The sequence below is a fragment of the Notothenia rossii genome (assembly GCF_949606895.1).
Source record: "Notothenia rossii genome assembly, chromosome: 7".
NCBI lineage: Eukaryota > Metazoa > Chordata > Actinopteri > Perciformes > Nototheniidae > Notothenia > Notothenia rossii.
In genome coordinates, this window is record NC_136905.1 from 84,120,424 (window position 1) to 84,145,766 (window position 25,343).

The window sequence follows — 25,343 nt, forward strand, 5'->3', positions numbered from 1 at the left end:
TCCAGTAAAACAGCCATTTTTTCCCAATAAATTAAGTTTATTTGTCAACAGTTGGTTGTACATTGTAGTTAGCAGGAACCATGCAGTCAAGCTCTTATGGCCAATACTAATAATAATGATATTCCACATCACAGGTCACATACACAGTTAAATAAACACCAACACCAAGCATTCCTCCCTCTGCATTTCACACCAAGGCTTCACACTTTTACATATATACACATCTTGAACCTTGCGTTTTTTGTTTTTGTTTTTTGTTGCATGTTTTTGATCACCTCACTGGGAAAGAAAGCAGTGGTTTTTAAATAACAAAAGAAAAAGGTAGAAGTAGTAACAGTAGAGCAAGGCACACAATTATATTTGAGATATTTCAAACCCTATTTTTGTCCTACGCACACCTTCTCAATACCGACCCGACCCCCAGCGTCACTGCTAATCATCCAGTTCTCTAGAAAATTAAATCAACACATGGTGTACTTACTTACGTATTCTAACCCCACCAACACTCATCGAACCTCAACGCAACAACACCGATTCAGCTTTCGCCAACTTTGGTCGTGTTGCATAGATAAAATCCTGTCTTTTGTCGTTCTTCAACCCTCATGCTGCGGACATACTTCCAGCTAAAGAGGGGAATATTTAGTTCACAGGCAGAGCTACGTTTGACCTGATGCGCGTGGATAGTGTTTCCATCGATTCAAAGCACAATGACTTCATCAACCGGCAAAGTGGGCGTATAGGTATGAACGTAAACACTATATTTCATCACCGAACCTCCACAGTTGTAGGTACTCAGAATGATCATTGGTCACATGAAGTATCTGTGCTATCCTGACAGCCTAAACATATCAGAAGGAATGCAGGATGAACATGGTTTTCCCCCAATGAGATGAGAGGATTCACCAAAGCATCATCGCTACTTCCTCCCTAGAAATAAAACTCATGGTACTCTCAGGTACTTCTCATCACCATGGAAGTTGGAAAATGTCGACTGTACCACCTAGAATGTTGACCCTTTTCAAGGAATCACTTCTTCCTTCCTCCAATCATTGTTAGCCTACACACCACCAAAGTTGTAAGTAGTCACTTTGCCTTCTGGTCTGACCTAGAACGCTTAATAAAGGAAAGATGTTCTTGGTCTGAGGAGACCATATCTCATTTCCTACCTAAACCTGGAGGAGCCTTCAGCCTTTGAATACTAGCAGACTGTACCATCTTTGAATAAAGCGGTCTACAGAGGATTAACCACTGCCTTGTCACGACTTCCCGCCTCAAGAAGAAGCTAACGTGTTGTTTTGGTAGTCTTCGTCACATATACGGTTATCGAATTCATCACAAAGCTGCACCTGAAGGGTTCACAACCTTTGCTGATTCTGTCTCTTCAAAGGTTTACTCATATTGGACCGAAGAGTCTCAAGTAAAGTAAAAGTATTTCTACGACACCTCAATAGAGCGGTGCAGTGATGACGGCCATCGCAAAGGGCTCCATCGTCAAAAAGCCATTCGGATTCCCCGACTGGGTTTCTGTTTAGATCGTTTCTACGTATTAGCACCACTTTACAAATGTTGAAAAGGTACATGCAATCAGCAGAAGTACAAAGCTAGCGAACGGCTATAAAGGAACTACCTCGCGGTCACATGTGCATCACCATCGCTAAGCTAAAGGCGGCTAACGTTCGGCACGATGACGTTTAGTAGTTTATTTAGTCACTTGTAAGCATTTGATGTCACGTAGAAGCTTCGGACATTCTTCAGTGGAGTATTTTATGTCCTATAACCAAATATGACAATCTCTTCTCTTTGTGTTAACCACAGACTTCAGCCGTCTAACCACGAACACGTTCAAAAACCCATCGACTTCGAGACGAGGTTTCCTGGTTTTTGGACTCATTACTGCACCTCTCTATTCCATCAACACATTCTCCAAAACTCACCAACACTATCTGTCCTTTCTCGGTCCCTTAACCAACCTTTCCCCAATCCAACAAACTCATCTCTTGAACTTCCACATTCTCGTTCCATCTTTGCTCCCAAAATACAAGTTATAATTCCCACAGCTAGGAGATGTCCTCGTCCAGTAAAGGTACACATATATATATTGATTAGGTGTGTAGATACACAACTGATCTGTCTTTAGGTTTGGCATTGTTTGGGGTTTCACTACATGTGCACGATTAAATCAAAGTCTAGCAGTCTGGCAATGATTTTCTTCAGTATTGCTTTTACAGAAATGATAATAAGCTTCTATAACTACAGTTGAATACAACTTTTTGGCCTCTTTATATCTCCGGAAGTCCAACAAATATGAGGCTTTTTGCCAAGTATTAATATTCGTTGTTTTTAAGTAACTCACAAAAACACATTTGCATTTCCCCCTATTACTTTTAGAAGCAAGACGTGGCCGTTGTGTGACGCCGCTTACACTTTATGTACCGAGCCGTACGACATCTATAAGTCACAGGATGGCAGAAGTAGTGTCTCACAGCCACAGATAATGAACACTGACATCATCTCACCAGGTGTTATGTGTTGGGAAGTTGCATGCTACTTGTGCGCTGTGTGAAAGATAACAAGGTGTACACAACTGCAGGAAGCCATGCACACTGACTGAAGATGGATTCAAGTGGCAGAACAATACTGAAGTACATCCAGAAGACATGAGCAGAGGAACAAGTGTGAAGAAGAGTAGAAATTAAACACATTTGTTTCCCCTGTTCAGCCTAATGGTATGTAATAAAAACATGTGACTCATATGTGAAATATACAGCTGCTAAAAACTAATCAAGTCCTCAGAGTGATTTTCACAACTTCTCTGCCTTCAATCCATCCGGAGACTGTTGAATCGTCCGCTCAATATGCAATGCAAACAATCCATTTGAAATCACGTTTAAACGCTTCTTGGTTGTATTCGTACCTCATTGTTTTCCTCTGAGCTCTTATATTGCGCACAGACTAAAACATACACACAGCCAAACCCATAAATCAGACCCAGTGTCACTGTGTTGTGAGATATAACCCTGAAACTGCAGGATAGACTTTCCCTTCCAGTTTCTTAAAGATCCGTTCAGTTACAGCAGTGAGATTTTGGGAGTTCAGAGGGCGAGGCTCCAGGATCAGAGAGGGGGGGGGGGAGGGGGTGGAGAAACGAGGCCGGGAAAGAGATCACTTCATCGGGGAGGAGAAGGAGGAAGGCCCCTTCTTACATCTGGATCCTGGAGGTCCCTGATCCCATCACTGGAAGTCTCTGGATGGAGGGAAAGAGAGAGAGAACAGGCTTTATTAATCAGAAGTACAGCGATACAGGTGTTTCGTAACAGGACATGTTCCCACCAGACTGTCTGCGTCTTCATTCGATTAAAAAAAAAAAAAAAAAAGACTAAGACACGTACCATAACTTTAACAGAGCGATGAGACAGCTTTCAGGACACAATATGTTGGAGATTGTTTTTTATTTGTTTATTATATTTGTTTGTGATATCCCCACTTTAGATCATAGGTTTTATATAAATTATAATATTTTATAATATTTTAAAATGTTCGTATAATGTTTTTTAATTTGATATGATTTTGAGATAAAAATTGTATTTATTTTGTTCATTTAAAAAAAAAAAAAAAAGAATAAATAAAATGGTTATATTTGATTTTTTTTTTCTTTTCAGGCTCAGGTTCAGGTTATTTATTTGTACCCGTAGGTAGATTCTGTTTGCAGAGAAAAAGTAAAAGTACACCAATAAATACAAAACAAAAATAACAACTAATGTTTGTACCAACAAAATCAAATGGAGTGTGTGTTACAGCCTGACACTGTATATCTTCCTCTGTGTCACATCGCTCAATTGATGGTCAACAAACACATCATTACATGTCCTTTCATTACCTTGAACACACACTGCAGTTTATTCAGAGTGAATCCCACACACACTGTCCCGCTGCCTCATAACACAAAACAACTGTGAATTAATCCGCCTTAGAAAATAGTCCCTCAAGAAATGCACTACTTCCTCCTGTTTGTTTGACTGCAGAGACCAGCTGGTTTAGGTAATCACTGAAACTTCAGAAAAGAAGCTTTGAATATGAATGATGTTTGTACCTGTTTTATTCTACTGCTCGATACATATTTACTGTTCTGATCATTGTTATATCCTGCTTATGCAAATAGGAATAGGTCTACACTCACAAATTATAACATTTGCATAGTTTTATTCTTATAATGTTAAAATGTATTGAGTTTATTTGAAGTTTTACCCGCATCCAATCAGACATACATGAATAGATACGCCGTCTACTGTTCTGAATATTTTACTATAAAACATGATTTAGTGATGAAACCTGAACACTGTGTGTGTGTGTGTGTGTGTGTGTGTGTGTGTGTGTGTGTGTGTGTGGGTGTGTGTGTGTGTGTGTGTTTGCTGCAGACCTTCTGCTGTCTGGGTCACAGAGCACATCATGGGTCACAGAGCACATCATGAGCCGCATTCATGATTGCTTTAATTGCACCTGTGTACAGTGTGTGTGTGTGTGTGTGTGTGTGTGTGTGTGTGTGTGTGTGTGTGTGTGTGTGAACAGGTGGGCTAGACTTGGGCATGCCATGGGGGTCAGGACCAGCTGTACGCATCACCAATATGGTGTGTGTGTATGTGTGTGTCTGTGAGTCCTTTGTCGTGGGGATACATGCATCGTGCGTGTGCAGCGCTTGATTCTTCACTTTCATGTGTGTGTGTTTCTTTACCTGTTAGTGTGTATGCATGTCTGTCCTCTGTTGTGTGTGTGTGTGTGTGTGTGTGTGTGTGTGTGCGTGTGTGTGTGTGTGTGTGTGTGTGTGTGTGCGTGTGTGTGTGTGTGTGGGTGTGTGTGTGTATAACATGTCTGTCTAACCTGCAGCTGTTGGGCTGTCAGCTTCTACCTGGACTCTCATGCCCTGCCCTCCGGGATGTGTGTGTGTGTGTGTGTGTGTGGTGTGTGTGTGTGTGTGTGTGTGTGAGAGTATGAGTGTGTGGAGAGTCTGGGGGCAGCAGCTTTTGCTTCGCCCTGGAGGAGCCCATAGGGCGGCCACACACACACACACACACACACTGCTTGTGTCACTGATGGCCTTTGTTCGTGTTCAGCAGCTTCCTGGTTTGATTTGCGTTTAAAAATAGAAAAGATGCTACGAACTAAAACAAACTCACTGCTTGTTTGCAGCATATATTAGAAATTGTAGACACGCACAGTTTTTGAAATGATATAACAGATCCTAACTACACTGGATAAAAAAATCAAAGCCATATCGTGAAATATTCATGAGAGACACGAATCACATCTCCATCAGTGTAGCCCTTTGAACGTGCGCTAAAGATTACTAAGAACTGTTAAAACACTGATTCAGAGTCAAAGCTGACAATCAAGTGGTCTCGAAGGCCCTGCGTCATATGACAGAGATGTGTGGATCTGAACGGGAACAGAAGGGATGTCTGACGCCTCCTGCTTTTATTCCAGCAGCCGACTCACAGCCTGATGTTTGCAGAAAGGTTTAGATCTCATGTCGTAGATTACAAACTAATAACTGAATGACCTTTGACCTGAATGGCCTTTGCTTTACTCCTGACTTTCTGACTCTGTGTAAAAGCAGACTCTTAGTTTGAGTAGAGCACATGTTTCAAACTCAAGGCCCGGGGGCCAAATCAGGCCCGTGATGGATTTAATTTCGGCCCACACGATCATTTCTAATCACTATTAGATCTGGCCCTCCGGTATATTGCACGCACACCTTCTCTCCATCCTGAGGGTCTCCTCAGCTCAGAGCCTGAGCCCAAACATTGATGACCTTGCACCCAAGATGAGATGCCACGTATCTGAACTAGCATCACAGAGCATCACTGCACTTTCTCTCTGGGGGGGGGGGGGGGGTGCTAACCCCCCCCCCCCCCCAGAACCCCTTGATGGGTTGATTGCAGGAACTTCCACTGTGACCTAAAGTCCATAAGGGATGCTAACAATGCTAGAAACACCAGAGATGACTCATTGTGTGTGTGTGTGTGTGTGTGTGTGTGTGTGTGTGTGTGTGTGTGTGTGTGTGTGTGTGTGTGTGTGTGTGTGTGTGTGTCTGTGTGTGTGTGTGTGTGAACTCACTGAGACGGTCCGGGTCCTGGAGGTGGGCGGTCTCACTGAGGCTTGTGCTGTTCTGGTGGTTTGATTGACAGCTGGCTGAAAGGGGAAACAAATAACAATAAAGACATTGTGAATAAATAAAACAGTGACAGGCAACAGAGACATCGTTAAGTCACACGAAGGCAGATCCACGATGCAGCTGAACATAAAGAAACATGATTTCCTCAGTGAGGAAAGTGGGGACGAGAGAGGAAACCAGAGAGGGAGCAAAAGCATCAAAACAGCATTATCGGGCTGGAGCGTTGTTTGTTTTCTAATCGGCTTGTTATTCCTCTCAGCCCAAACTGATGAAAAGTTGCAAATTAAAAACAACGAGCATCAGGCCGAGAACAATCCTCTCGCAGCTCCACCCCGTCTCTTAATTGGTTCACGACTAATCGCTTTGTAAAGACTTCTGTTGCTATTATCGCTCCCCACGCACCCAGCAAGAGTACACACACACACACACACACACACACACACACACACACACACACACACACACACACACACACACACACACACACACACACACACACACACACACACACACACACACACACACACACACACACACACGGTTACATGCACACATACATGCCAGAGTGACTGCACATGTGTTAGCAGAACATCCACCCCCATCTTTTCTTTGGGTCGATTTGTTAACGCTTATTAATTAATTTATTAGCTAATGGGAAAACAATGTTTACATGTTGGAACAGAAAAGCTACTGCAGGTTAGGGGCCGTAAGTGAGTCTCAAATTTAAATAAAACCATTACAAAACCATTACAGTAGTATCTCAAAAGTGCAAAAGGAAAAATCCAAACTGAATTCTCAAAAACAGAATAAAAAAATAAAAAATACACCATCAGCATTTTAGGAACATGTGTTTTTTAAATCTCAAAATTAATTACTTGAAAAATACCAAATAATTAATCCCAGAAAAATGAACAATGACGCGTGCTTGGTCACCTTTGTGGAATAACGATTTGATAAAAAAAAATGCATCAAATGTTAGAAAAACATTTTATATTTCCTTGAAATTCTATAAAGTATTTCAAAGATAAATAAAAAAAAAAACGTCTTAATACATTAATACCAGAAAATGCACAAAATGACACGTTCTTAGTAATCTGTCTGGAATCATATATATCTTTTAAATGCATTCAATCTAAATTGCTTATTCAATCTGAACAGTAGGATCCCGTTTGCATTATCGAAATGTGTGAAACATCCAATATCATAAATCTACTTTATGTGAAATCTGAGCCACTGTCTGCTTCAAATATGTGCATGTAAAGTATTTATATCGCAATACTTAAAGGGGACCTATCGTGCAAAATTCACTTTTGTACGTCTTTTCTACATGAACATGTGTCCCCGGTGTTCCAGGGAACTCACCAAGTGTCAGAAAACACAACCCTCTCTATTTTCCTCCATACCCAAATCTCTGAAAAAGGGGCTGCAACAGATCTGATACAGACGGATCCAGATTTGAACACTTCTATGACGTCACAGAAGTGGCGCTACGGCTATTGGGCCAACTCCACCAATCAGGAGGAGACAGCCACGGACATTGCCGTTGGAAAGCGCTGGAGACGCTGTAGTACATATGCCAGGCCTGTAGGTGGTGCTGTTCTCACAGAATCAGCCCATGATGCAAAGACAGTGTTAAACTGAGAGAAATGAGGAATGGCTAAAATGCATGATCTGTTTGGTATTTTAAAAAATAAAAAGTATAAATATGCCTTATATAGGTATGGTCCTACACTATATTATTCACATATAGCATGATAGGTCCACTTTAAGTGTTTGGATATTTGATTGCACCCCTGGTTCATTCTGTATGCGGTGTTATCGCTGTGGGGTGCAGAGGGCCAGAGACCTGTCCGAGTAATGACTGATCAGCCACCTGAAGGTGCTTTAATGGGGTGGGTCTTCTTTACCGCACTTTAAAAAGCACAAAGGACATGCACTGTGAGGGGAACCAGGCTGCTAGTCTGCACTACATCTCAACCTCCGTGTTCCTGTTTGAGAGAGGAACACGGTTGATGAACAGAGGAGGCAGCAGACACGGTGAAAAAGTGTCTGATTTGCATGAGGAAATAGGAAACTTAGAAAGAGCACAAACACGCTAATTCAGAGATGAGATGAATTGAACGATCACAGCGGAAAGGGAAAGCTCTTCGCTGATGAATCCTAATGAAATCTGACTCATAGTAATTATGCTGATGTTGTTCTGTGGACCTTAACCTTTTAACTACCAAGCTGAGAAGTCTGCAAACCCCCTCTTAACACCTGAGGGAGGGGAGGGGAGGGGGGGAGGGGGGAGGAGGAGGGGGGAGGAGGAGAGGAGAGGAGGAGAGGAGAGGGGAGGAGGGGGGAGGAGGAGGAGGAGGAGAGGAGGAGGAGAGGGGAGGGGAGGAGGGGGGAGGAGGAGGAGGAGAGGGGGAGAGGGGAGGAGGAGGAGGAGGAGGAGGAGGAGAGGAGGAGGAGTAGGGGGGAGGAGGAGGAGAGGAGGAGGAGGAGGAGAGGAGGACAGGAGGGGAGGAGGAGGAGAGGAGGAGGGGGGAGGAGGAGAGGGGAGGAGGAGGAGAGGGGAGGAGGGGGGAGGAGGAGAGGGGAGGAGGAGGAGGGGAGGAGAGGAGAGGGGAGGAGGAGGAGGAGGAGAGGGGAGGAGGAGGAGGAGGAGGAATAGGAGAGGAAGAGGAGGAGAGAGGAGGGGAGGAGAGGAGGACAGGAGGGGAGGAGGTGAGATTAAGGAGAGGAAAGGGTTCAGTAAACTCATCTGAGTATTCAAATATAAAAGTAAAGATTACTTTCCGATACTTCTGGATTCTCTCAATATGAAATGTTTTACTGTGTTCTATAACATCATAGATCTATGTGACCTTAGAAAAGATATTTGGGATTAAAAGTGTTGAATGTGTGAAATGCATCAGGTGTCAAAACTAAATATATATATATAGTTATATTAAATAAGTAAAACGAAAGTACCCAAAAGAAGATGCAGGCAGCATTTCAACCTATAATGCATATTTCTTTATTTTCAAATGTAGCAGTGATCTCAATATGTTGTTTCTTTACGTACATTTTGTGTGTCCTAGATCAGGGGCTCCCAACCTTTTTCCCCAAGAGCCCCCCCAAATGACTCCTGTTGGAAGTTGCGCCCCCCCCCCCCCCCCACACACACACACACACAAGGTGTTATTGGACTCAGGATTCATTCGTTTGGATTCCCGTTGTGTGAAGAAATTAAAGGACGGCGGAAGTGGAAACAATTCACAAAGGGATCAAACTGTTTAAACACATGCTCAAAGTAAGCCGGATTCTGCCGATGTGTTTATTTGGATTCAAAAGTTGTAAATAATCTACAAAATGGAGGAGACCGATCTGATCGGAGCAACTGAGACAAATAACCCAACTGAAACCGGCATGGACAATGACTATGTTTTAAAAATGCGCTTATCCAGAGAAGCCCGGTTTGGATACTTTACGGGCAGAAGAAACATTTCTATTAAAGAAAGAATTATACATTTCTGTCTTTTTATGCCTTTAATACTAACTTCAATTATTATTCAAATTAATTAATCAATTATTTTTATATTTTATTGTATTGTAGAGACAAGGCTGGGCGCGCCCCCCAGGTTGGGAACCACTGTCCTAGATGATGTAATCCTGTTACTTCCAAAGCATGGATATAAACTAAGACATGATATGAAGTAAAAGGATGAGCGTGAAGGAAAGGAAAGGAGGAAGAGAAAGACGAGGTTACTCATATCTGTCTGGCCTTGAAATGGGAAATAAGAGAAAGGTACAGCGGCCTCATTACACGCATCCCCTCTGTGGGGCTCGGCTCGGACTAACACCTGGAGTAAAGAGGTGAAGTGCAGTATCAAGGCCTGTATAATGTCCCCAGATAGCAGCTCAGGCGTGGAAACACTCACCTGCTTCTCCGTCAATGTTCTCCCTTCCTGCTGCGAGCCGTTCCCCCCTCTCCTCACCCGTCGAGTATCCACTTCTCCTCGCCTCTCCCCCTCCTCCCTATCTGCCTCTCTCATCAGCGAGCGGTTAATTTTGGGATTAATCCGCGTGGTGGTGGCGGTGGCTGGCTCTTTTGAGGGATTTGTAGCGGAGCCGCAGACACTTATCTTGGTCATTACGGCGCCCATATTGGATTTGAGCGTTTCAGTATCTGCCAAACATTGGTCTGCGGAGGAGTCTATCGGGCCGACACGCACCCGGGGATTAAGATAAGGAGAGCCCTCATTACGACTCCTTTCCTCTCGCGGCAAGATGACACTCGTATTGGCCACGACTTCTTCTCCTCCAGCGACATCACAGAGGAGGTTCGGGTCCTCACCTCGCTTCCTGTCCCCAGCGGGAGGAAGGGAGGAAGGGTTGTCGGCTTTTGGTTTGGAGCCGGGCCCCTGGAGAGAGGAGTAGCTGGAAAAGGAGACATGAAAAGGACCCAGGATGGAGCTGAGAGATTCCTCTGTGGACTGTTGGAAGTACAGGTGGTCTCTATCTTCTGAGGGGGACACCTGACTATCACCTGGTTTGTCGTGGAGTAGTTGTGAACGAGGCAAGCTAGCTACACTGTTCAAATCGTAGTCCAAAGAGGGCAGAAAGTCCAGGTTCTCCTTCAGTAGGAAGCGCGGTGGTTTCTTTGTGAGCTCCATGCTGTAGCAGAGAGGCGGGCCCAGGTACACCTCCTCCGTACAGGCGGAGAACAGCGTCTCCTCGTCTCTAAACTCCGGGCTAGCAGGCAGAGATATGGAAGGGCTTCCCGACTTCAAATCCAGAGCACAGAAGTTTTTCCTCGATTCAAGGCCGGGCGACGTTTGCCTGGAAGACGGGGCTGAGTTGGACAGCTGCTGCCTGGTGCTGGTGAACAGGTCGGGGCTGTGGAGGTCTTGTGTCGGCGTCACGTACGACGGGATGTTGTACGGAGTCGGAGAGGAGTTCCTGTCCTCGGAGCATTCGCTGACCTCGCCACAGTCGCTGTCGTGAGAGGAGAGAGACAGGTAGGAGTAGAAGTCTCCCTTACGAAGGTGGAGAGGCCGGTGGAGTGCTCGAGGATCTGAAAGAGCAGGAAGAGAGAACGTTTTGTAAAGAACGCGTCTTCAAGATTCAAGGCGTTTAATGAAATATAGAAATATAGAAATAGAAATAGAAATAGAAATAGAAATAGTGCAGAATAGTCTACAGTAATTGGAATATTCAAATACGTTGCAAACAGATGAAAGTTACGGATGTTCTTTCAAAAGTTCAAGTGTTATTTAGCTTTTTATTTAAAGGGGCCCTATCATGCTCTTTTTCAGGATCATATTTCTATGTTCACCCTCCGTCTGAAACCAGAGCCCAGTCTGCTCTGATGGGTTGGTTGTGATTGGTCAACAGCTTAGAGATTGTCCCGCCCCTTAACCTATCGAATACAATGTGTCGGAGCGCTAGCCAATAGAAGCAGGAGAGTGGTCACTATGTTCCGGAACTTTGGGATTGTAGCTTTTGGAGACCATTGACATGCACTGAAAGGAGAAAGAATAATAGAAAGTCAATTAATTTTACTTTTGAGGTTTATTCTGCACTATCTCTTTACTGTAAACATTGTAAATGTCTCTCCTACGGAGCAAATCAAAGTTTGCTGATTCAAATTTGACTTGTCTGATTGGAAGGACTATAGAGGGCTATGGATAGAGGGAGGTTAATGGGTGACAGGTCAAAGAATATGAGTGTTGAGCGTTGTTAAAAATATTGAATTGACTTGAGTTTTCTCTAAAAAGTTAAATAATTAAAGTCAGTGGTATAACTCAAATCAAGAGTTTTGATAACTTAACTTAAGTAAAACTATTTTGAATAATTAGTTTGATTTAATTTAGTTTGATTAAAGTTACAAATGCAGTCAAACTGTCTTGATTTCCAACTTTTGGATTATGTACATTTCTATATTTGTGTAATTTAACACAATTACCAAATCCATCCAAGTGTTAATTTGCATATTAAAACGTCTATTTATATTTCACACTTTTACAAAAGAAGGGGAAAAGTTTTCTGCCTGATTTCTTTTTCCTTTCAGACATTAAATGAAGACTGGAAACTGATTAGCTTTTAGATTACTTCACTCGCAAAGGATACTCAAGAAATGAGTCATTGCATCCTAAAAGTTATGATCTGTGATGCGATTTATTGAATTACTCCAACTCAGCGAACAAATTAACTGAAATAACTTTTTGATCCATTTGTCCTCAAAGTGTTCTGAATAAATGAGGTCAAGCAGGACTTCAAGTGCTGCAAAATATCCAATATTTGATTAATGTATTATCAACGTCTGCAGCCATACTGAACTGTTTCATTTGCATTATAACAATGTGCACGTTTGACTTGGAATGAAATCCACAACAGACCGTATTCATTCTGTACCTTGTTTTTGATCTTTGCAGACGCAGGACTTTGGTCTGGGACGGACCGGTTTTCGTTCGGTTCTTCCGACCGGTTCTCTTTGCTCTTCAACGCCAGGGATGTCATGTCAATAATCTCCCTCACGAAGTCATGCACGCTGTCTTTCTTTCCCTCCTCTTCACTGCGTGGATGGAGGGAAGAGGGCAGGCGGTCGCAGCAGGACGAGTGAGAATCGTGCCGTTTCTTAGGAGGCCGAGAAGACTCTTTGTCTCGAACTTCCCTCTTCGTTTCCTCCGTCACAAAAGACGAGAACTTGAACTTCTCCTGACTGGTGATGGCTTTCCGCCCCTTGGTTTCTGGCCTGCTGTTGTGCAAGGCATCCTGGGATATGCAGTTTTCAACAGGAGAAAGGGAAGGAGGCGTCGGGATGGTGGAGCTTTGACAGGGCAACTCCCCTCTCAGTTGTCCGACTAAAGACGAAGACGTTTTGGACAGGAAGGGACTGAGATCGCAGGACGGTGACGGAGAAAGCTGCTTCGTAGCTTCTGTTTTCACCCAGTCGCCAACATCCTGATCCGCCTCCTCTGTTTTGGCGAACGTGTAAGACTCCCTCAGTGACTCGCCTTTCTTCGTGAACACACTGGCCTCCTCTCTAAGGAGCTCGTCGTCCTCGTCTTTCCCTTTCAAACAGCTCTGGTCCACGTTCCCGTTCTCCACGTCGTCAACAAACTGGCTGATGTAGCTTCTTGTTGCGTTCCTACGGTTCTTCTCCTCTTCTTCCTCGTCCTTGATGTCTCTTTTCGTTTTGTTGTTGCTGTTGTTTTCTACACATTTGGAGCGGTTCTGGAAGCAGTGCTGCTCCTTGTTTTGCGCGGAGGTGAGGTTGGTCCCACACTGCAGCTCGTCCCTGAGGCCCGCCTCGGTTTTAGAGGAGGAGGAAGATGAGGAAGTTCGGGGAAATCGGAACCAACTCTGCAGCTCCCTCTTCATGTACTCCAGCCCCAGAACATACGACCCCTCCATCTCCTCTTCGTCATCATCGTTACCAGACGAGGCACCGCTCAACCTCTCCTCTTCTTCTTCTTCTTCGTCCTCTTCGTCTCGAACGCCCAGCTCCTCCTCAGTGAGTGTGAGCGTGGAGGAAGACAGAAGGTCGCTGTCGTCCTCGTCTTCGTCTGTGCACGCCGACTTACAGGAGACGTTCACGACGAGACTCAAACTCGCCGCATCTGCTTCGTCCATCCCTTGTCCTCCTCGGCCGTGGCCCTGGCATTGTTTCCTGTAACAGCACTGTCCTGAGTTGGCGTTGGCGGCCATTGTGGGATCCAGGAAGAGATGGCGTTGATTTCCGAGCATGGCGCAATCCTCAGAGCCTAAAGAAGAGTCTTCGTTGCTGCTCAGCTCCGTCAGAGATGCTGTGGCAGAGCTCTCGTTGATCAGGGATGGCGGTCCTTTCCTTGAAGATCTTAAAATCCCAGAGAGGGGGGAGTGGCGCCCACCGAGGGAGGGCGAGGCCGGGACTCTGCTTCTCTGATTGGAGCTGCTCCGAAGCGTCATGTCAGAAACACTGCGGGTCATGTTCGCCACGAGAGGACTCTGGATGTTCTCCAGGCGTTTCAGGAGATCCAGAGTTCTTCGGCTCAGCTCTCCAGAAGACGGTTCTCCTCGAGCACTTTTGTTCATCTTCTCCTTTCCCGGTTCACCTCCATCCAGCTCTTTGTTGCGCCCCAGATCCAGCTCCCCGAGGCTGGCCATGCTTCCCCCGGTATCTTCACCGCTACGACACGGTACCAGACAACTCTCCAAAGAGGCGCTACGATGCAGCTGGTCTTTGGAGGGGAATAAGTCCCCGCCCAGAGCCAGAAGGGACTCCAACGAGGAGCTCTGAGATAATACTGGACTGGATGTTTGGCGGCGGAGAGCAGGAGGAGTTCCTGTAGCTTTAAGATCAACTTTGAACCCCGTGAAGTCACTGTGGGACGTAAAGTCAGGGCCTCCTACCTCAAAGTCCGAATCAGAGTCCGCAGGAGTCAGGATTCCTCGCCCGTTGATTAAGATCTCGACCGCCTCACCTCTCCGGTGCTTCCTCCTCTTTTCGTCCTCTCTGTTTCTTTTGATATCCTCTCTTCTCCATACTTTCTCCTTCGTACTTTCCTCTCTCTTAGTTCTTTGGTTGTACCTGGTGCCCCCGTCTTTGTGCAGACCCAGATGACTTCCTTCTACAGATTCATACTTCCTTCCTTCTTCGTCCTCATCTCCTTCTCCCTGATCCTCTTCCTGGATTTCGGAGGTTGTCGTCGTCGTCTCCGTGTCTCCGGTATCACTTACGATCCCACTTTCGCTTTCTGACCGTCGACTGCTCGCCGATTGACCGCTTCCTCTACCGCTCTCCCCGTCCCGGTATCCAACGTTTCCTCCTTGGCTTGGTGGCATCGAACCACCCAGGATGTCTGGCAGGGATTCGATGGAGGAAAAGGAAGAGTCCTTACTCAGGCTCTTCAGCAGAATGTGCTGTTTCCGTTTTCCTGATTTGGTTTTGTGCAACACGGAGGACGTAGAAGGAAACGGAGGCTGTCTGTATAACTCGACACTATGGAGGCTGTACACCTGATATACCTTATTGTTGTTAGGAGGAAGAGTCACATGGGTCATCATCTCATGACTCTGATAGGCTGTGACACCGGTACGATTCCCATTGGGTTGATTCCCATTGGATAGATGGCCGTCCAAAGGCAGATTTGGTTCGAAGGGGAGGTTGTGCATGAGGTCAGGATCTTCTTCTTGAGGCTCTGTGTCTTGAGGCTCTGTGATTGTCATATCAGTTTCATCCGCATTCCCAGGAGTCATCTGGAGGCGGGGGCCACTGGTGGGAGTGGGCTGATCTGATGGAGGTCAACTAGACCTGGTTCCAAGACGTTTCCAGGAACCTGTAGAGACAGAAATAAAGACAAATATATTAAAACATGGTATTGTTGAGCAAGGATAAGGCTTGGCTGCCGAAGGAAATACCATAAACCCCAACGGGCGGAGGATTTACTCCTGCAGCAAGTCTAACTTCTTGTCTCTTTTACTCACTCTTGCTATGTTTCTTATCTACTTTGTAAAATGGCAAAAATGGACAGTCTGTCCTGGGAGACTAAGTCCATTTTCTGATGTCAAATTCACTTGAATGCAAAAACAGTACATTACTTTAATTTCTATTAAATGTTATTAAAGGTTATTCAAACGTTTGATATGCTTTTGACTGTGTATGAAGGTCTGATGGATGATACTGTTGGCAAGGCTTTCATCAAAGGCATGTATCATACTTCCAAAATATCAGCTTTGAAGGAAAACATAATTGCTGTAAAATGAAACCTCATAGCGTTATGTCTCCCTCTAAACGCCAGGTATGGATAGCAATGTTATATTAAAGAAAGAAACACGTGCAAATTGATCATTTTAATCTCTTAGCAATAAACAGCTAGCTTCCGTCCCACTGCTCCAAGTCATACGAAACTAGTTTGGGAACATCAGAAGTTAGTGTAGAAATGGAGCACAAACACATTGCTATTGCAAGTTGTTATCTAAATAGTGTCAATAGTGTGATTCAAGTCGAACCCTTCGATCCAAAGCAAGACTCAGCTTCAGGAATTTCTCGATCAACAGTTTCCAGCACTGGCTATTGGTCCGGTTACCAACAAGAAGTTATTTCCTGTTTGAAGCCAATTTGGCCAGCAGGCACCCCCCTCCTCTGCCATGGGTCATACAAATAGCCGCAATTCAGCTGTAAAGTGTTTCAAAATTATATAAATTGGATGAATTACAGATATAAATAATATACAAGGTTCTTCGTGGGTCATCAAATACCGGATTTGATTGGATTAGCCTGATTGATAGCCCCTACTCTGCGTGCTGAATGTGTTTTTGAATGCGTCTGCAGTGGCAGAAAAACCCTGTTCAGTCATTACCCCCATCTCCCTTATCAGCACGAGGGGAATAAACACAAATCTAATAGAAATTCATTGCACAGAGCCATATCCACACACACACACACTCACACACACACAGCCAACTAGTTTATTAGATTAATAGGCTATGAATGGCTAATACGAATTACCCCCCTCTCTTGTTAACGAGACGCGGAGCAATTTGTATAATTATGTCTGTGGAAGGGAAGAATTCCTGTGTCTAAGCATATTTTTAGACAGCCGAGCTTTCTGAAGGCTTTTGATTACGTATTTACTTTGGGGTTTTCAGCGCCGTGCTCTTCCTCTCAGAAGTCGTTTTTGAATAATTCATCGCTTTGTTCCAGAGCCGGAATAATTTGTGTTGAGATTTATGAGCAATTGCTTTCGGGGGGTGGGCTGATTTTACTCTTTTTGAAATGATCACAGGACGTGTTTTGTCAGAGTGTCTCTTTTCAAACGGGGGCCGAATACAAGATTCTCTCAGAGAGGCGATTTCCCGACACGTCTTTTTAAAGAGTTTGCTGCCGAAACAAGAAACACAACATCTGAAGAAACACAACCTATACTCGCTGTGTTTGATCGCTCAGCATCTCAAGCACTTTAAATGATAATATAGAACCAGTACAGTTTAATGGACTGGATTTTAAATTACGTTAAACTTCAATCTGAACGGGCCATTTCTGAAGTCCTGTTTCTGGCATTTTACTAGAAATTAGTAACATGAAACAAGACGTAATTAGACAGATTGCTTCTCAAGGATGAGGGAAATTACACATGCTTCAGGGGGTTTTCTGAAATGTATTGATTAAGGACTCAATAATTGCCTGAATGAGTGGTTAAGACGGAGCTTCCAGCGCTGTGGGAGGTGGTGGAAGTAAATGTGCCAGTAAAGTCTTTATGTTTTGATTTGTTATATTCTGTCCAAGAAATAAACCTAAAGACCTAAAGACCTTAGCAACTGGATGGTAACCAACGTAGAGAAGCTGAATATCGTCCTATTTCTACTTCCAGGTATCATAAAATGTTACGTACTGTTTGTTTCTCCCATTTTTAAAAGACAACGTTAAATAACTTTGAGCAGTATGTGTAGATTTTTGGGAAATCACCTTTCTCTCTTTCTTCCCAGGAGTGCACACCAGTCTCGCTTGTTTCTATTAAAGAGGACACATTATTCTCCTTTTCAGTGATTGACAGAACAAACATACATGATTCGGAGGTTGTGGCTCAGTTCCTTATTGCAATTGTCTGACGATACTGTTATGATTGGCTGTGAATAAGAACATATTTATTTATTTATTTTGAGAAAGAGAAAGGTAATATAAAATTATTTTCTTCTCCTTGCTCCTTTTTGGGGCATGGTGAGTTTATAGAGACGTGTTTTGTAAATAATTGTTATATATTAAAGTTCCCCTGTCATACTGTTTTTCATCAACATATCACAGGTCTCAGATATATCCAGAGCCTGTCTCTGATTGGCTGAAACAGCAAACAGATCATTGCAGCATTACCCACAATCCCCTCTGTTTCAGTCCTGTTTCCAAAGTGCTGATTCTCTGTCTGTTAGTTTAGATGAAAATAAGGAGCCCCTCCCCACGCCCCTCTGAGAGACATTTGGTTACAAAGAACTCAATGGAGCTCTAGGAGGAGATTCAGGTGATAAGGGGGGGGAGGGGTTACCTTGCTTGCTGATTGGCTAATGGTTACACAAGACAAAACATCGTTATGACATCATAAAGTGGCCAAAATCTGATCAGCTCATTTTCAGACAGGTTTTTATAGAAATGGATCAAAAAGAGAGAGAATCTTTGTTCCTGAAACTTTCAGAGTCTCTTTCCACAGAGGGGACACATGTTGATGTAGAAGAGACATGAAGAAGAGGGGACACATGTTGATGTAGAAGAGACATGAAGAAGAGGGGACACATGTTGATGTAGAAGAGACATGGAGAAGAGGGGACACATGTTGATGTAGAAGAGACCTGAAGAAGAGGGGACACATGTTGATGTAGAAGAGACATGGAGAAGAGGGGACACATGTTGATGTAGAAGAGACCTGAAGAAGAGGGGACACATGTTGATGTAGAAGAGACATGAAGAAGAGGGGACACATGTTGATGGAGAAGAGACATGAAGAAGAGGGGACACATGTTGATGTAGAAGAGACATGAAGAAGAGGGGACACATGTTGATGTAGAAGAGACATGAAGAAGAGGGGACACATGTTGATGTAGAAGAGACATGAAGAAGAGGGGACACATGCTGATGTAGAAGAGACATGAAGAAGAGGGGACACATGGTGATGTAGAAGAGACATGGAGAAGAGGGGACACATGTTGATGTAGAAGAGACATGAAGAAGAGGGGACACATGTTGATGTAGAAGAGACATGAAGAAGAGGAGACACATGTTGATGTAGAAGAGACATGAAGAAGAGGAGACACATGTTGATGTAGAAGAGACATGGAGAAGAGGATTTTGCATAATAGGTCCCCTTTAAGTTGTGCATACCATGAACGGAACAAATAAAAATGAAATGATTAAACCCACATGAACTTTACCTGAGTCTGGTGTTTACAGTCTCTGTTTATCGCCAGCTGTTGACATTGTGTGTGTGTGTGTGTGTGTGTGTGTGTGTGTGTGTGTGTGTGTGTGTGTGTGATTGTGAGGGAACCTGTGCACTGTTTTTTTTTGGGGAGGTGAAAGCAGGAAACTTCTTTTCCCATTAGCTCTGGTTTGACTGCCCCATTTGTTAGCATAGCATCTGCTGGAAGGCCCAAGGAGAGCGCAGCTATCTAGCAGCGTCAGGGTGATTATTCATGTGGCTGCGCTCCTCCAGGAGTCTCTGCCGGATCTCCGCCGTAGCAGTTGTCAAAGAGCTGAGGGAGATTCAAAATGAATAGAAGCTCGCAGATAAATCACCTCTCCATGCTGAGTGGAGGAGAAGACAGGCTGCTTTGAATGTAATTGCAAAAACTGTGAATGAAAACCTCCATATGTTGCTCATAACTCCGCTCTGTGTTTCATAACGTCGAGGAAAGTGTTTCTAAAAAATATAATTTCCATATATTATATTCGACTAACAGGTGAGGGCTTTCATTTAGAGTCTTTTACATCTGAGATAAAAGGAGAACCTTCCTCTGTTTTCTGAAAAGGATGTGGACAATGCCACGGATACAAAATAACATGTTCCAGAATGTTCTGAAAAATGTATTGATTGCTATTCTGTTAACATTACAACCATTTTACACCATTATTAGACCCACGTTAGAGCCATATTACACGGTCACTACACTCTTATTACACCCATTTTACTTTGTGCTGTGTCCATGCACTTGTAGGGATAAATAAAGTTGCATTTAACTGAATTAGATTTTAACGGAAATCATCAAAGAAGCTTTTTCTGTTAGCTCAGAGATGTGCCGAACAAGCGCTGTTTGATATGGGACTCCCTCTCTGGTACGTAAACACACAAATACACACACACACACACACACACACACACACACACACACACACACACACACATACACACACACACACACACACACACACACACACACACACACACACACACACACACACACACACACACACACACACACACACACACACACACACACACACACACACACACACACACACACACACACACACACACACACACACACACACACACACACACACACACACACACACACACACACACAGTAGAAGGGGAGAAGACAAATAACAGAGGCCAGACACCCTGACCTCGCTGCCTGGCTGGAGAGTAATTTCACTTCTTCTGGAGATGGGAGAGGAATAGAGAGGGAGCGGGAGTAAAGTGCAGGGAGAGGAAGAAGCAGAGAGGCATATATCTGGCTGCTTTGGCTTATAAATGAACACTTCTGCTCCGTGATAAAACGATTGTTCTCTCCTGCCCGTGTGTGTGTGTGTGTGTGTGTGTGTGTGTGTGTGTGTGTGTGTATGTTTGAGAGAGTGTTTGTGTAAATGAGTCTGCTTACTCGAGTACAAATAGCTGCTTGTGTGCTTGCTTCAACCGGCTGATGTTTCAAATGTAATTGTTTCTGTGTGTAGAAAAAGGAACCTGTGCATGTATTACTGTCCATCACGCTATGTGTGTGTGTGTGTGTGTGTGTGTGTGTGTGTGTGTGTGTGTGTGTGTGTGTGTGTGTGTGTGTGTGTGTGTGTGTGTGTGTGTGTGTGTGTGTGTGTGTGTGTGTGAGAGAGAGATTGTATAACATATCAGGATTGCACGGCGAGCTCGATTTAAAATCCAGAGAGATGCTTTAAATACATAATTGCCTTCAACTTTAATGTCAATTAAAAGGGGAATACTGTATTCTAATGATGTTCAGGTGTATATTTTTATTTGGAGTAAAAAAATCTGAGAAAAAAGTCAACAATTTGAAAAAAAGTTTAAATTTGTCTGAGAAAATAAAATATTTTATTCTCAGAATTTTTACTTAAATCCCAGCTCTTTATATTTCTCATACTGCCTGTCCTGAAGCTCCTCTTTTCACCCTCTGTCTGAAACCAGAGCCCAGTCTGCTCTGATTGGTTAGCTGGCCGGCTCTGTTGTGATTGGTCAACCGAGATGTCCCGCCACTTAGCTAGCCAATAGCAGCGTGAGTGTTATGTAGTACAAAGTGATGTCCGGAAATTCAAGATTTTAGCCTTTGCAGACCATTTACATGCACTAAAACCTGCACTCTACAGGAGAGGGACAACCACAACAAGAGGCATACGGCCTTTACATCTAAAACTGAGGTTGTCGCCATGCAGCTTTAGCTCTGTACTTAAATATTTACTCTACCTCTCTCTCCCTCTCTCCCTCTCACCCTCCTGAGCTCTTAACACTCTGCTATCCGTCAATTAATTGCTGGCAATCAATAAATCCTCCCAGTGTGTGTGTGTGTGTGTGTGTGTGTGTGTGTGTGTGTGTGTGTGTGTGTGTGTGTGTGTGTGTGTGTGTGTGTGTGTGTGTGTGTGTGTGTGTGTGTGTGTGTGTGTGTGTGTGTGTGTGTGTGTGTGTGTGTGTGTGTGTGTGTGTGTGTGTGTGTGTGTGTGTGTGTGGGCAAAACCCTTGACCTTTTATTCAAATGCACTCTTCCCTCTGTCTCTATAGAACCATATTCATCAATACAAGAAATCCATAACAGCTTAATTCTGCAGCACGTATCGTCAGCCGGACGAAGCACTCAGCTCTCTCTCCGTCTACTCTACTCCTTTCGGACGTCTTCCTTAGGAGCCATGTGTTTCCACACAGCGCTCCTTTATGGGCTCAGAACAGTCTCATAAGACACACATGCACACAGAAGGATCCACACTTGTGTTTTTCAATGCTCACACAAATGTGTTCCTTTTCATAAACATGTAAATAAAATCCAAACACAGAAAAAAGTTTTAAATGTGTATTTTTGATCCACACATATTCTTTTTTCGTTTAAAACATCTGCACCTGCAAACACAAATCGCTTCCTGTGCACGTGTGTGGGTTTTTTGAGACTCCCCTGACGGTCAGCCGATTCCTACTTGTAATTTTTTCTATCTATAGCCAATCAGATGTCTCCTCAATTCTAAGCCAATCACATGAGCGCGCCCCCACGAGGGTAGATTTCTTGCGTTCTAACCTCGTGGGTTTTTTCTGTATTTGGATTTTATCTACATGTACTGTATATGTAAATAAGCCAGTTGAGGTGGTTCAGGCACCTAGTTAGGATGCCACCTAGTAAGGATGCCACCTAGTTAGGATGCCACCTAGTTAGGATGCCACCTGGGCGCCTCTCCCTAGGGAGGTGTTCCAGGCACGTCCAGCTGGGAAGAGACCGAGGGGTAGACCTAGAACCAGGTGGAGGGATTATATCTCTTCTCTGGCCTGGGAGCGCCTTGGGACCCCCCAGTCAGAGCTGGTTGATGAGGGGAAAGGAACGTTTGGGGCTCTCTGCTGGAACTGCTACCTCCGAGACCCGACCACGGATAAGCGGGAGAAGATGGATGGATGGAATATGAAACGGAACACGCGTGTGTGCATTGAAAAACACAAGTGTGAATCCTTCTGTGTGCATGTGTGTATTATGAGACTGTTCTGAGCCCGTACTCGTTTCTTCCCGTCAGTAGACGAGCTGCACCTGCTCCGAGCCGTCATCCTGCAGCGAGTACACCTGAGAAGCTGAAGGTTTCTAATAAGACAAACGTTTGGTGACGCAGCCGTCATGGCGGCAGACACGCGTGCTGTTCGGATATGCAAACTGTCAAAATCTCATTTGCCGAGTTCCTTTTGTTTGCCGAGGAGGTGGCAGAGGAAACATTGCTTCTGTGACACTGATCGCACCGGAGAACTAACAGATTACTTTCTATCAGCTGCCTCTGTTTCACTGATGTAGAAACGCATGAAGCCTCTGCGGGTTTGAAAGTCCAAATAGAAAAGGGTTTTGCTCTGACAGTGACGGAGACAGTTAGTGTGGTGGGACATCAGTCCATTGTACCATCCATCAAAACAACGGCTGACCAGCTGACCAATACTTCTGGTGTGTATATTATCCATGTGTGTGTAATCACCTCTCCGTGCTGAGTGGAGGAGAAGACAGGCTGCTTTGAATGTAATTGAAAAAACTGAATGAAAGCCTCCATATGCTGCTCATAACTCCGCTCTGTGTTTCATAACGTCGAGGACAAAATATAATTTCCATATATTATATTCGACTAACAGGTAAGGGCTTTAATTTAGAGTCTTCTACATCGGATCTGAGATAAAAGGAGACCCTTCCTCTGTTTCCTGAAGAGGATGTGGATAATGCCACGGAAACAAAATAACATGTTCCATAATGTTCTGAAAAATTAATCGATTGCTATTAACATTACAACACTCTTATTACACTTGTATGACGGATGAATGCATCCCGTAATACACGCATAACACTGGGTTATTACACCGTATTTACATATTTGAGTTTCTGTTGGGTTTCCCCTTCCCTGAAGTGTCTTCTACAGGTTTGAGTGCACGTAAACGGTCTGCAAACGCTAAAATCCCAATGTTCCCTCCCTACAGCTCAATTAGATTCTTTTAGAGGAATTATACAAAGTTTAAATTGGTTTAAACTTTTAAAGAGATTCAACAAGTAGCTCCAACCAAAACACAAAAGGCAACAATTGGATGTGGGAAATCATAAAATAAAACCACAAACCCACTAATCCCCCCCCCCCCCCACCCCCCCCCCGTAACACTCTGAGGCTCAGTTCATCTACACTTCACTGAATATGAGAACCAGAGAAATTGTGTCTCACTTTACTGTGAACTTAAATGAAGGTCATTTTTAAACAGAAAGACTAATTTCTACTCGTAGGAAAGTTAAAGCTTTGTGAGGCAGTAGATGTTCACGAAACGTCACCACAGCGTCTCCATAACTAAAGCAGCTTCAATCCCAGCAGCATCTGTCTGTCACGCTGCATCTCAGCATCACATCAAACTGTGACGTGCTCACTGAGTGCAACCGAGCGTCAGCTGACTGAAGGGTGAAGGATGTCACGTGTAAATGTCATCGCTCTCTAACCTGCAGTTCTTTAAGACTTTAGTCTGAATGTGTGTTTGGTGGCGTGATCATTATTATTTAGAGTCATTGCGTGCCTATTGATTTGAACACGATCCGTGTATCCATCATTTCCTGGTCTTCTCTAAAGAAGAGGGACCAATGAAAACGTTGTCATGTTGCCGTTGGTCACCATGGAAACATTCATTAGCTAACAATGACATTATTGTTCTATTAATATAAAGGGAGGTCAGGTACTCTTTAAAACAGCTGCTAGTTATGGGTACTTTTTACTGAAGTACATTTCAAAGCCTCTTTACTTTGACTTGAGTAAAGAAGTTTAGTCAGTACTTCTACTTTCAACAGAGTATTTTAAACACGAGTATCTGTACTTCTACTTGAGGAAAGGATGTGTGTACTTCTACTTGAGTAAAGGATGTGTGTACTTTTGACATCTCTGGGGATTATTAACACAGTGCGTCAGCTGACTGCCTGCAGGATGAAGGATGTAGGATGAAGGATGTAAGAATGAAGGATGAAGGATGTAAGGATGAAGGATGTAAGGATGAAGGATGAAAGATGTAAGGATGAAGGATGAAGGATGTAAGGATGAAGGATGTAAGGATGTAAGGATGCAGGATGTAGGATGAAGGATGAAAGGATGTAAGGATGTAAGGATGCAGGATGTAGGATGTAAGGATGTAGGATGTAAGGATGAAGGATATAAGGATGAAGGATGTAAGGATGAAAGATGTAAGGATGAAGGATGAAGGATGAAGGATGTAAGGATGCAGGATGTAAGGATGCAGGATGTAAGGATGTAAGGATGAAGGATATAAGGATGAAGGATGTAAGGATGTAGGATGTAGGATGAAGGATTAAAGGATGTAAGGATGTAAGGATGCAGGATGTAGGATGTAAGGATGTAGGATAATAACAATAATAATAAATGTAATTTATATAGCGCTTCTCATCTGCCAAGAAAAACCTCAAAGCGCTTGAAGGATGAAGGATGTAAGGATGCAGGATGTATGATGTAAGGATGAAGGATGTAAGGATGAAGGATGCAGGATGTATGATGAAAGGATGAAGGATGTAAGGATGCAGGATGAAGGATGTAGGATGTAGGATGTAAAGTGTAAAAGTCCTCTCTCTAACCTGCGTCTCCCCCAGTTCTCTCTTCAGGCGGTTCTTCCACTGCAGCGCTTGCATCACGATCGCCTCCCACCTTCTCTCCAGGTTGATTGACAGCAGCTGCAGGGCCTCCCGGTGCTGCTCCGCCTCTGGGCCCACCTCCGCCATGGGGCCCGACTGTCCCAGAGGAGAGGGATTG

The 25,343-nt window shown here is 44.0% G+C and overlaps 1 protein-coding gene across 1 annotated transcript; it reads right to left on the reverse strand.

Annotated features, from left to right (window-relative positions):
* On the reverse strand, positions 1 to 25,337 carry akap6 (A kinase (PRKA) anchor protein 6). Its single transcript, XM_079692877.1, has 6 exons — positions 25,169 to 25,337; positions 12,554 to 15,379; positions 11,657 to 11,661; positions 10,078 to 11,254; positions 6,112 to 6,186; positions 1 to 3,244 (listed from the first exon to the last, which is right to left on the reverse strand). The coding sequence occupies exons 1-6, from the start codon at positions 25,310 to 25,312 to the stop codon at positions 3,200 to 3,202; spliced, it is 4,272 nt and encodes a 1,423-aa protein (XP_079549003.1). The 5' UTR covers positions 25,313 to 25,337; the 3' UTR covers positions 1 to 3,199.
* Positions 25,338 to 25,343: the final 6 nt, after the last annotated feature.